The sequence below is a fragment of the Lynx canadensis genome, chromosome X (assembly GCF_007474595.2).
Source record: "Lynx canadensis isolate LIC74 chromosome X, mLynCan4.pri.v2, whole genome shotgun sequence".
Taxonomy (NCBI): Eukaryota; Metazoa; Chordata; class Mammalia; order Carnivora; family Felidae; genus Lynx; species Lynx canadensis.
This window is the reverse complement of record NC_044321.2, coordinates 27513182-27526492: the sequence shown is the minus strand read 5'-3', so window position 1 is coordinate 27526492 and position 13311 is coordinate 27513182. Positions and strand designations below refer to the sequence as shown.

At 36.1% G+C, this 13311-nt stretch overlaps 1 protein-coding gene across 4 annotated transcripts in view; it reads left to right on the top strand.

Moving 5' to 3' along the window:
• DMD (dystrophin) overlaps window positions 1-13311 on the top strand; it is a 1834617-nt gene that overhangs the window by 674845 nt on the left and 1146461 nt on the right. For all 4 annotated transcript variants that reach the window (XM_030304767.1, XM_030304766.1, XM_030304769.1 and 1 more), the window contains one exon: window positions 5094-5288. In XM_030304767.1, the coding sequence (XP_030160627.1) occupies window positions 5094-5288 (195 nt within the window). The remainder of the gene's footprint in view (window positions 1-5093; window positions 5289-13311) is intronic.

The following is a 13311-nucleotide window of genomic DNA, read 5'->3' as shown; positions in this document are numbered from 1 at the left end:
CTTCACCTTTAGATGTTACAAACCATAGTTTTATCCTATCACAGTCCTTTTAAGCATCAGTTGAGTTTTCCATTTTTTAATAAAGATAGTACTTTGGGACTTTCTTCCACATCTCTTGATTTTCATTTCCAGAAAATAAAGACAGTATGTTCTTTTGGGTATATATCGTTAGATATGAATATGAAGAGAGAGAAATAAAATGAATTAGTATGACTACAGCACTTCCTTGCTAATGATGCATGAATATCTATAATGATATAAGGTGGTAAAGAATATTAACAAAAGCAAGCTGATTTTCAAAAGGTTAGACAGGATTTGTACACATCAGAATTCAGAAGGATATAATTATTCAACGCAGAGTTAATGAAATTCAGAGGAAAAGGCAAAATCTGAATATGAGTGCATGGATTTTGCATAAAGAGGAGAAAATGAACATGATACTTCCAATTACACTGATTTTTTAAAAAATAACTGTGTGAGGGGCGCCTGGGTGGCGCAGTCGGTTAAGCGTCCGACTTCAGCCAGGTCACGATCTCGCGGTCCGTGAGTTCGAGCCCCGCGTCGGGCTCTGGGCTGATGGCTCGGAGCCTGGAGCCTGTTTCCGATTCTGTGTCTCCCTCTCTCTCTGCCCCTCCCCCGTTCATGCTCTGTCTCTCTCTGTCCCAAAAATAAATAAACGTTGAAAAAAAAAAAATTAAAAAAAAAAAAAAAAAAAAAAAAAAAAAAATAACTGTGTGAGATTTTTATTAAACTAACTGCAAAGTCATTCATTGGTTATAGTGGATTTATTATAGACCTGCATGACTGTGTCAAACAATGATCTATTTTAAAGTGTAGATAGCAAACTACATCTCCAAATTTCTGACTCTGTTGATTAAAATTTTAGTTGTTTCTTGTATATGCAACTTTTGTTTCTCTATATTAAAATTTACTGCACCTATTACAATTTTATAATAAAGGAGAATATTCAAAATTTATAAAACCGAATTTTCTAAAAAATGAGTTGATAGATTCCCAGTGGTGTCAAAGAATTATTTTGAGATTCTTGTATTTCTCATAAATGCTCACAGGATCATTGCCTAGCTTTTCTCTAGTCAAGTGATAGGTACCACTTAACTTCTCCTGTCTATCATGACTGGATACCAAGTATCAAGATGATAGGCAGAACTAAATCCTCTACTCAGTCTTCATTAAATATATCCAATGTGTGGTTATTAACCTTTTAGAATTTTATTTACAAAATACACCTGAATCACTGTCCACAGGTAAATGTAACTGGATGGCATTTTAGGAATTATAGGTACTCTAGTTATTATTATTATTTTTTTTTACAAAAGAAAAAAAGAAAGAAGATCACTGATTTATCAGTAGTGTAGGATGGCAAAGACTACATTGTTCTTCTCATTCATATCTTTTCTAGTGATAGAATATGCCCTTCTAGTTCTTTGATTGTTCTCTTCAACCTTAATAGTTTTAGTATTTCTCAATATTCCGGAGAATATCTTCATGCCATGTGAGCATGGAGTGAATAGGTTATGCTATAATTAGTCCACTTATTTTCATGAATTGATACCATTTGCTCTAAGACTTGTATATGATAGTCTTGAAAATAATCGCAAAATACATATTAATAGAGCATGCCTCATGTGCAATATATTGGCAAATGTTTCTTTGAAGGGTATTGCCTTCAAGTTGGTGATGGTGATGGCTTCGTTCTTAAAGACAATAAAAAACAAAAATGGTTTCTAGAACCAGATGTAAAATTTCAATTCTTTGAAAACTTCTGAATTTAAATAGATGTCACCTAACAATCCCTTAAGAGAGATTTCCATTGAAATATAGGTGAAAATGGTTTTGCTCTTGATGTGATGATGAATATTTCTTATGTGGGAAAGAAGCACTTGGATCAATATGTAATAAAATAATCTAGGACAGACATTTAGTCAAGTAGTGAAAAACTCAACAAATGTGAAGCCAGAGGACAGTGTGCAATGCACATTCGTAGATCCCTGGCTGAGGGCTACAGAACTTTGTGGTTAGCATTATTATTTAAGTAAATCTCATTTTTTAGTTTGTATTTAAATTTTTTAACGTTTGTTTTTGAGAGAGAAAGAGCGACACAGAGTGTGAGCAGGGGAGGAGTGGAGGAAGAGGGGGAGACAGAATCCGAGTCAGGCTCCAGGCTCCGAGCTGTCAGCCCAGAGCCCAGTGCGAGGCTCGAGCTCACAAACCGTGAGATCATGACCTGAGCCGAAGTCGGAAGTCAGAGGCTCAGCCGACTGAGCCACCCAGGCGCCCCTAAATAAATCTCATTTTTAAAAAGAAAACCTTTATTTGAGTATAGTTGGCCCACCGTGTTACATTAGTTTCAGGTGTACATTTTTATAAAATTCTTGTATGTGCAACAAAATATCATTAGCCAAAAACACCGAAGAATTAGAAACTTGGGTTTTAAATTGTGTTTCTGGAAGTTAAGTCCAAGGCAGTAGTCAACTTTGAGTTTATTTTTAGTGCTTCTCCACTCTATTGTATTTAACTGTTAAGTTCCTTGCTGTCGATAATCCATAATTACTATATTTGCGAGTCATTAGTATGAATCTAAGATAGCTGAGAGTGCCTCAAGGGTAGCTAATGAAGATCAAGGAAACTACATGTCAAAAAAGAAACAGAAGATGTAAAAACTTAGAATTATTTTCCTTTTAAGAGAAAATGATATGGATAGGCATTAAAACATTTTGGAACTCACACTGATCTTATTTTTAAGTTTGTTTGTTTCCATAGCAGCTGCTATGGAAGACAGTATGGAGGTTCCTCAAAACATTAAAAACACCAATACTATGTTATCCAGAAATCCGTCCAGCAATTCAAAAACCTTGAAATCGGGACTTCTTTTTTTATGTTTATTTATTTATTTTGAGAGAGAGCAAGAGCACATGAGAGGGGCAGAGAGAGAGAGAGAGAGAGAGCAGGAGAGAGAATCCCAAGCAGGTTCCTCACCATCAGTGCAGAGCCCAATAAGGGGCTTGAACTCATGAACTGTGAGTTCATGACCTGAGCCAAAATTAAGAGTCAGACACCTAATCGAATGAGCCACCCATGCACCCCCATGCTGATTTTTTTTTTAAATGAAATTCAGCTCTTCTCTAAATATTTTGAAGATATGTCTCATTCTAAAACAACCTGCTTGGTTAAATGTATACATACACAAATACATGGATATATACATATGCAAGAGAGAGATAAACTACTACTTGTTTTCTACCCAACTTTGTCCCAAATAACAAAAACCACTACTGTATAAAAACTTACAGGTATAAAATGTATACAATTGAAAAGCAAGAAAATTGAACCATTACCAAAAAATACTGTAGGAACATTCTGGTTTCAGATAATGTAGAACTATCTTTCCTTCAGGAGTTGAAGAAATTTATGTAAATAAGAAAAACAACTTATTAAAAACTGAGAACCTGGAAATTTTTAAGAACAACATCCACCAGTCTAATAGAATATATGAAAGTCATAATAAATTCGATTGACTTGTGTTAACTCTACTAGTTAGTATTAAATTAATGTGTTAGTGGAAATTGCACATTCACATGTCTGCCGATTTATTTTTTCTTCTAAACTGCTGAAATGGTTTGAAATGAAGAGATTGAGAATTTAAATTTAAAAATATGTGGTTAAATCTGTGGGTTGTCCTCTTTAAACTGTAGCCCAAAATTCTATTATTATTTTGAATGCAGAATTAGAAGTACAGGCAAATTATCATTCTATTCATGATGAAAGCATATGTATCATGTATTTTGGTCGAGATATACACACAAAATCGAATTTTGTAAAAAGTACAATTCTGTCATTTAAGCTAATTGGTGTAATTCTGTGAATTTGCAGTGTTATAAGTAAATGAGACATCTAAGTTGCAATTATTTTCATATTATGTAAGAACTGAGTACAAGAATTCTGGACCTGAGAAATTAATAAGAACGCATACATAGTCCAGCTGATAATTTTACTCATCTTTACATGGATTCAGTCTGAAATCCTAAGCTCCATTTAATTGCATTCCTGCAGTAATGAGGATGGTCTTGTCATAAAACCTGTGCAGCAAGAAATGGCTGTGTTAGCATGCTTATCATCAGAACTCCTCTAGAGACCCTGTCACTGAAACCCTCAGCTGACCCCATCAACAGGCAGATGGCAGTTGATCAATTCAAAACGAAGTTACTGGAAAACTAATTTCAATTACAAGAGTTTTGTTGCTTATAGTATAGACAGAAAAGAGCAGAGGTCATCTCTCTCTCTGAATTTGCGTGCCAAATAGTATTTATTTCATGCTCTTATAAGGAATAAGGGAAGAGGTTCTATTGGCCAAATCCAAAAGGAATCTAAACTCCCAATGCCCATCGATCCTAGTGTTTGAATGGCAGGTAGGAAAGTGTAGACGGAGGACAGGCTAGTCCTTCCTTAGACCTTAGGGCTTTCTGGAGTTCTCATTAAAATGGGAATCCCATTCTCAGTCTTCCTCATCTTGTGCTTCAATTATCGGTTAACTTAACAAGAAACTAGCATCAAATAGGGGAGCCGATGTCTGAAATTTGGAGGAGAAGGGTACTGAATATAAAGGTATATACCAGCCAAAACCACTTTGGCCCTCTTTTACTTCAATCAAGATTAAGGGGAAAAGTATAGGAGAAGTTCCTTTGGTAGAAAAACCATACATGTAGACTACCCCTCCCCCAATTCTACTTCATACCTAATTTTCCAGGAAGCTAAGAATTACATTTTAAAAACCAATTATGAAAATCATCCTTTTCTTAGAGTAAAACTATCCCTCTCATGACCTTATGGCTCTTGGTCTTTCATTCTTATATTCGTGGTACTAACGTGTATGTATGTCTTATTTTTAAACGCTTCTAACACTTTCTGCAAGAAGAGGGTATATAAATAATAACCCTTTTACTAGACTTACCATCATGGATTTTTGTTCATTTTCAGCCCTCTGCCAGCTCTAGACTGGAATTTATATAAATTCAGTAGAGGTCTTTTCATTATTAGGAAGCTAAAAGAATTCTTCTTTTGTATATCTATACCAGCACACAGTCCATGAAGAATCGATGATGGTGATGACTGAAGACATGCCTTTGGAAATTTCTTATGTGCCTTCTACTTACCTGACTGAGATCACTCACGTCTCGCAAGCCCTGTCAGAAGTGGAACAACTTCTTAATGCTCCTGACCTCCGTGCTAAAGATTTCGAAGATCTCTTTAAACAAGAGGAGTCTCTGAAGGTAAAAGCAAAGCATTTTTGTTAAATTTTACAAGATACTCATCTTGATCATTTGCAGGAAGAAAACAGTTGACCTAAATGTACACACTGAAGGCATTTTGACTCCCCTATCGAATTACTAGCACACTCCATGGGATGCTTAGTTGTAGAAATCCGGGGTAGAGAGAGAAACACAGAAGAGGGATTTTATAATATTTAATGTTGAGAGACTTTCTAAAAGAGGGAAGAAACAAAAAATAGTAGTTTCACATCGATTTAGGGCAGAAAGGACTCACTCAAAAATAAGCTTTGATAGGGGAACTGTATATTCGCACCTAATACATTCCTTTCTCCTCCCATAAAAGAGGGAATTAGAGGAGATTTTAAATTTTATCTATTAAAAAATACAAAAGAATAAATTATATCTATTGCCTATAGTTTTAACTTAATATATATATTCAATTTAGAATTAGTTCCAGTATCAGTACTATAATATATGGAGTCTAATCAAATAGAAAGCAATGAAATATTTTCTCTAAAATTACCAGCCAAAGGCTACCAACCAAATCCAGTTTTGTCTTTGTTTTTGTTTTTGTTTTTTTCAAACCACCAACTGCAAATTTCTGAATCCCAAATGAAGGCAAAGCATGATGAGGGAATAGCCTTTGAATTATAGAGGGAAGTGTCTGAACCTAAATGAACGCAGCATCAAGAAAATGTACACAATAATGTGGGCCTCAAGATAATTTTTGAGATCATACATTTTACACTCAGAATGAAATAGTATAGCTTGGTATTTTTCAATGCAAATAGTGGGAGATTATAGACAGAAGGTAAGTTCACTGTCAACAGCACCTATTAGCCAAAGTGTCTTATACTCTAAATGATTTTTTGAGAACTCATTCCATATCACACATTTGTCTGCATAGGTATACAAATAGATAAAGCTGTTTGTTTGTTTTGGAAATCAGAGCTGCGGTATCTTGAGTCACTTGAATTTCCTATCTTATGTTGTATCAAGTAAGCTATAAAATTACATGCTAAAATAAAATAAGAAATGCATGGGTCTCTGGAACTATTCCATCCATTTCAGTATGGTGTTCTTTCTTAGTATTTTTGAAATAAAAGTCAGATCGCTGACAGATACAGTGAAGAAAAGAAACCCAATCAGTTGATAAAGGATACATGCCAGCATTCCTGTCATTATTCACATTCACTAATTTCACATGACAGCACAGTTTATAAGTTCATCATTGTCATTCAACATGTAAATTACTGCTAATGAGGTAATATTCATTTCATTCCATGTTCGTGGACATATGGGTCAGGAGAGCAGTGACCCTAAACTTATTAAGTTGCCCATTGAATATCTTTGTCTCCATACCTCTTAACCTGGCACACTCAGAATGATGGGCCCCTGGCTATGCTCAGCTAATCATTTGTTCTTCCAGATGTATTTAAGAGTATTCTAGCTATTGCCAATTGTGATGGTATTGATTACTGTGGTTTGTAAAGAGGTATTATTGCAGGTTTAATTTAACCAGATTATTGAATCCTCATGAGATGCATTTTTGGGCATAATTCCAGCTCACCACCGACAAATCTCCTGAAGCAGGGAAGTGGGCTTCCTACCTCTGTGGGCCTTTTGAAGAGGATAGTTTTGATCTCAGTCTTTTCAATGAATATGTATTTCCTCTTAAAGGCATTCATCATTGTCATTATCCAGTAGTAAAAATAGAAAAGTAGCACATAAATTGTACAGCTGCTGGTTGGGAAGGTTTGAAATTAAATTGTGGTTGACTTTATTCCTGACAGATTTGCATGAATCAAATTACAGAACTGTAGTAGGCATTGTTGTGGTTTAACATACATATTCTTGAAAGTACAATACAACACAAGTAATGTGTAATAAGTTAAAATAATTACTTTCTGAACATAATACTGCTAATATAGCCCATATAATTTCCATAGAGTTATTGAATTAGAAAGCCACCTAATCATTTTGACAAAAACAAAGCAGATAAATACCTGTTTACATATGGAAATCTGCATTTAATAGCTAATACATGAGCTAAGGCATAGCTAGCAATGAATGAGAAATACATAAAAACTATTTATTCTTATATCAAAGCCAATACTCGCATTGTGAATCAATTGACTGTGTTTGTTTGTATATAAAAACTTATAACCATTGCACAAATGATAGTACAATAGTTTTGAAAGAATTTAAAGTTTTGAAAGTCTCAATCACTATGAGGAATGGCTTATACTTTATTTTTAAGAAAAACTGTGAACTGTCTTAATACAATTTGCTCAAATATAATTACTACGTTAAGTCATGAAAGCCTGCTTCAACATACCTTTTATGAAAGTGTGAGCATAAAAGAGGGTAGAACTCTGAGTGCCAGGGATCTAGGGCAGGGAGAAATGGGGAGTTGCTGTTCAGTGGGTATAAAGTACAAATGGAATCAGTTCTAGAGATCTGCTGTACGACATTGAGCCTATAGGTAACAGTAAGAGGCTAGATATCATATTAAGCCTGTTATTGAGTTGTTCTTACGACAACACAAATGATAATAAAGCATAAACATAGAACTTTTTAAGTTTCCAAAAGTTTGATCCCTGAGAGTTTTAAATATTTAACATCTCGTGAAAGCAGAAATGATTTATTTAAGGGGCCCAAATGGAAAGGATTTATCCTAATGCTGTCATATACCTGACTTTACTGAAAACTTCAGTTGTATTGGCATCTCCAGTATTCTTGGGGCCTCACCCATACCCCCTTCACACTCAGGGTTCCTTGTACTGTGACTGGCAGCTGCCACCTGCAGGTGCCTGGGACTCTGCCCAGAGCTCTCTCTAGTCGTCCAAACTCGTAAGTGTCGGGGAGTTAAGGCTCTGCCTCCCCACCATCTCCCAACAAACCTCAACCAGTGACAGGTAGTTTTCTATGGATAAAGACTGAGACCCACTGTGCACAGTAGAAATCTTCCTCATATTACAGTCGTTAACTGGTTTTCTCACCTATCCTCTCTGACTGCCTTACCAGGGCTTTCTGGGATCATTCCCAAGTAAATCATGTGCCTATATGTTCTAGTCTTAGAATCTGCTTCTAGGGCATCCAACCTTCGATAATTTTGAAAGAAATAATAGCATATACACTGTTTAGTCAGCATTTACTAACAGAAATCTTGGAAAATACTCCATTCAGGTTGATGACTGTGCTACTTCCCCACTAAGGAGCCCCTTAAGTTGCTTAATTAGACCTTGGCATTAATTAAGTAAGCTTTGAGGACAAAAATAAGAGCATGGATTAGAATAAGGGTGACAATGGGGTTTAATCTTTTGCTATAATAAGAATTAGTTTTTACCCACTGGTCAGGCACTCTTAATAATCTACCTATATTAACTAATTTAATCCTCACTACAAATCTATGAAATATGTAAAATTATTTTCCGCACTTGAAGATGAAAAAAAAAACTAAAGAAATAGAGAGTAACTTGATAAAGTTGGCGCAGCTCATATTAATGGAGCACAGATTTGAACGCAAGCAATGCAGCTCCAGGGTCTGAGCTGTTAACCACTGTACCATACTACCTCACGAGGTTTATTTCTCGGGTTTTCTGTTGAGCATACCAAACGTGAATTTGGACAAAACACAGTAGAATATGGAGGTCTGTCATGCCCAGTTTGTAGGAAAAATGTCCTGAGTTCTCATTGTCTATGAATCCATGAAGGTTTAACAAGATTCCATAAAAGGAAGGAAGGGAGGAGGCAAGAGGGGGGGAGGGAAGAAGAGAAAAGGAAAGGGAAGGAAAGAAAGAAGTCAGACATGAATCATCTCACTTCTTTCTTCTAAGCTGATGATAGTACACATGCTCTGGTTGAGGTGAATAGAAATTGTTTGTGGTTTTGGTAGGCAAGAGAGTGACAAGAAGTGTGGACATGTGAAAAAAGCTCACAGATGTTGACATGGAACTTAGGCCTAATGCACAGTTTAGAGAGGATCCAAGTAGACACAGCTATTGTTCAACCTCAACAGCACTTGGAAGAGCTTGTTGTGAGCTTAATGAGCCAAAGGCTGTAAAGCAAAGTCGCTCAGTCTTCTTTGACTGGTTCAGCTTTTATGTGGGGCCCTTGAGACCTAAGAGAAATTGTTAGGACAAGCTGCTAATCTAAGGAGTGAGGATTTTTGCATTCAAACGTATTTATTAAGCTCTTATTATGTACCTGGCATCACTCTAAGTGCTTAAAAAATGGTGAACCAAATCAACGGACCCTGCCGTTTTTGCCATAGCAGTGGGAGACAGCATGTAGGCAAACACAGAAGTAATAAATAAGTAAATATTGTATATTTAAAGATGATACTTGTTATTTAAAAAAACCCACAGAATTGGATAAGGGACATCAAATTACCAAAGGGGTAGGAGTAGGTGAAATGGAAAGAGGTGGGATTGCAATTTTAAGTAGGGTGGAAAGGACACTTGCACAAAGATTTGAAGAGACTAAGGGAGTCATCCTAGTGCTCAGCCTTGCTGTGTGGGCAGAGCGGATAGTCAGGGCAGAGGCCCACATGTTGGGAGCATCCCTAACTTGATCACTGTACAGCAGGGTCGCCAGTGTGGCTGAAGCAGAGTAAGTCAGAGGAGGGTAGTAGGACCCCAGATCAAAGGGCCTGTGGGTGGTGCAGATTGTGGAGGGCCTCAGGTGCCGTTGTAAAGAGTACCTTTTGCTCGGACTGAGAGAGGAGACATTGTAGACTTTTGAGGAGATGAATGACATGATCTGGTTTGTGCTTTAAGTAGACCTAAAAGGGATCAAGAGTAAAACCAAGGAGAGCAATTGGAGAAGAGATGCTGGTGGTCTGGGCTAGGGTGGTTGCGAGAGATTCCCAGACCCTGGTAATGTTTTCAAAGTGGAGGCAACAGATTTATTTCTTTATCCACACAGAGACTTGAGCATGGATGTATAAAGACCTATTCTCAGCAGATTTGGGGCTCAGCAGAATTTAGGTGCCCTGTGAATTTGGCAGAGGATTCCTTGAGGGATGTAAGATTTCTTCTCACCGATATTTATGCCTTCTGTCCTCATCTTGCCTTGAAGCAGGGGCAAAAGCCCTGGCAATGAGATCTTATCTTCCTGATCAGGATCTTTTTCCACTGGAATCTATTTCATCACATCTAAGCACAGGCTTAATGATGCCGGTCATTTGAATGAGGAAAAAACTAGTACCATGTGCAAACTTTTTTAGCCTGGTATTAAGGGAATTAAATAATAGAAGGAGATACCTCACGTACAAATCTGAACCAAAGATCTGAAGGCAAATAAAAGAATGAATGTTTCTGCACACCTTGTAGCGCAGGGGCATACTACATAGAGCGTTAGATTTTTTTCACCGATTTAATAATATTCCAACAAGAGGAGTTTGCAATTATTCTAAATTAAGTAATCATGGAGCGTATAAAATGTCAAAGCAAAATTTGATTCTAAATGCTTTTTGAATTCTACTTAAATTAAATGTATTACCACATTGTAAAAACTGATCTTTTGGACTACATATAACATTTTGAATAATGTAATCATTTAGTGATTTCTCTGAGGAAAATCAAGTTTTTCAGCTAACACATTCATTCAGCTATAAATATAATTCCTTTCTTCAACTGTTTTTATCATTGGGGATTTATTTGTTCAATTTGCTATTTATATTTGTGAATTACTTTACAAATATTAATCTAGTCACTGTGATTTAAATTGTACTTCATTCATTTTATCAGTACTTAATTTTTCATTCCTCTTCTAGTGAAGAGATTATAGATATTTACTGCATCGTAACCATGGCCAGCTCATATTTACTTGTGATTTTAGTACAGTTTTCTTTTATATCGTACACATGTCTCTCTTTTACAGGAGATAATCCATTCTCTTCTGCCTGCCATTATTTCATCAGGCCCAACCATTGTCCTACTTTGGCTCCCTAGCTGTAGTGTACTCCCATCTTTGCTAAAATGCACTTTGAGAACCACTCCTGCTTAATTTCTCACAGCAAGACTATTTGGATCATCCCCATCCTATAAATTCAAGAAGTCAGAACTTTCCACATTAAAACATACAATTCATGAGGCTGGAGGAAGTTCGGAGGTCGAAATTCAGTTCTGGGGAGGTTTCCCTTCTGTTCATGACCAGTTCTCTTCTTTGACCAAGTTACATGCCATCTTCTGATGTGTGATATATAATTGCTGATTTGTTAGTTCTGCTAGGACCATGCATCCTCCTATGGAGAATGTTTCGGACAAAATCCGTTGTTGTATTTACGAAGCGCTTTTCACATGTGGACCATAAACCGTGCAGAAAAAGCAAAAGGATAACTTACCACAGAGCCACTAAAAATAACTTTAAGATTCTTCTTTAGAAGCTCAGAAAAATCTCATTAATAAGTACTTTAATGCCTTTTGATTGAACACTCTTCTCAATTTGATATGTCATTAATGTAGAGCCTGGTAGCTGGATGGGACATACAGAGGATAAGAATTAGATTTATTTAGGGTCTTGCCTTCATCTGTCAGATGAAGACAAATTCCAGAGAGTGAAAATGAACTGGAGTTTGAGTCTTTGGTGCGCCGTTTGCTCTTTTTCAATTTTCAGATAGATCTACTCCCCAATGACTGCTGTCACAACAGCCACTAATGGGTTTCTCTAATCTTTTTTTTTTTTTTTCTTTAGAAATCAAAGTTGTGTGCTCTTCTATTAACCAAGTTACATAGGGTCTCAAGGCATTTTTGTTAGCTCATACTGCTTGAAGCTATTATTTTCAGCTACCCCAAATGTGAAAACAGTAGTGCAGGGTTTTATAAATCTGAAGACACATGCAACATGCACTTAAGTGTAAATATATCCATTTAACTGCAGCGCTGCATTTATTAAAATGGTGATAGTGAGTCAGCAACAGCAAAAGATACAGTTTTCACCACCTGCAATGGTTTGCAAATGAGCTATCTGCTCCTTCTGACCTGTTCCCTGTGGTGACCAGCAAACATCCCATGCACAACCAACCAGGCAGAAAACACAGTATCTTTTGTTGTTCACCACTGGATCTACAAGTCCTAGAACAGTACCAAGCAGTTAATAGACACTCAGTGTGAATCTGTTGGATGAATGAATGGCAGTCTTGTAAATCCAGATAGGGACTCCGTGATCTAAGAGGACAGAGCATTGTTAAGTTAATCTAGCAGTACCAAGCCTAAAAGGAGAAACAAAATTAGACTCTTTTATATTATATCCGTGGTCATTGATTTAAATCATCCAGACATAGGTGACTTCCAACAATCTGTGCACATATACTAGCACGGAGACATTTATGCTATCTAGGTTTGGACATACTGATTTTTAGGCCAATCACTTATGAATGTATGTGGCAGGAAATCCACATGTAATTAAAAAGTAATATTTTGCGTACACTGAGCTTGCATTATATGGTAAAACACTGAATTGGAACAGAAAAGACTTAGATTTAGATCCCACATCTGACTCTTGTGTCCTTGAGCAAATCATGTAAGTCTCAGTTTTCTGAACTTTGAACTGAAATTAATGATAATACCTGTCTCAGCCTTTTCAGCTGTACACTTGTGGAGATAAAGTGAAAGCATGTAGGATTATGTGAAAAAATTCTTGTAAAAATGTGTAATTATATAAATTTCACGATTTGTAAGACCCGTCTTACTTCATCAAATACCCAAAATCTTAAAAATCATTATAAATTAAATTTTTATGGAAATAATCTTTTAAAACTGGTCTTTTAAAAAGCAGTAAACCTTATACAATTGCATATTTATGTGTAAAATACTTTAAATAACATGTTGACAACAGCATAAAATATACATAAAGTTGTTTCCAGATTTGGCAAATAGCCTAAAGTTAAAAAAAAAAAAAAGTTTAAAGTCAACGAGAATGCACGGAGTCTAAAAAAACTTGTTTTTGACAAAAACTTCTTTTAGATAATCTTATTTATGCTCATTTTCTTTTACTATATTTCCAACGCTAAGTATTA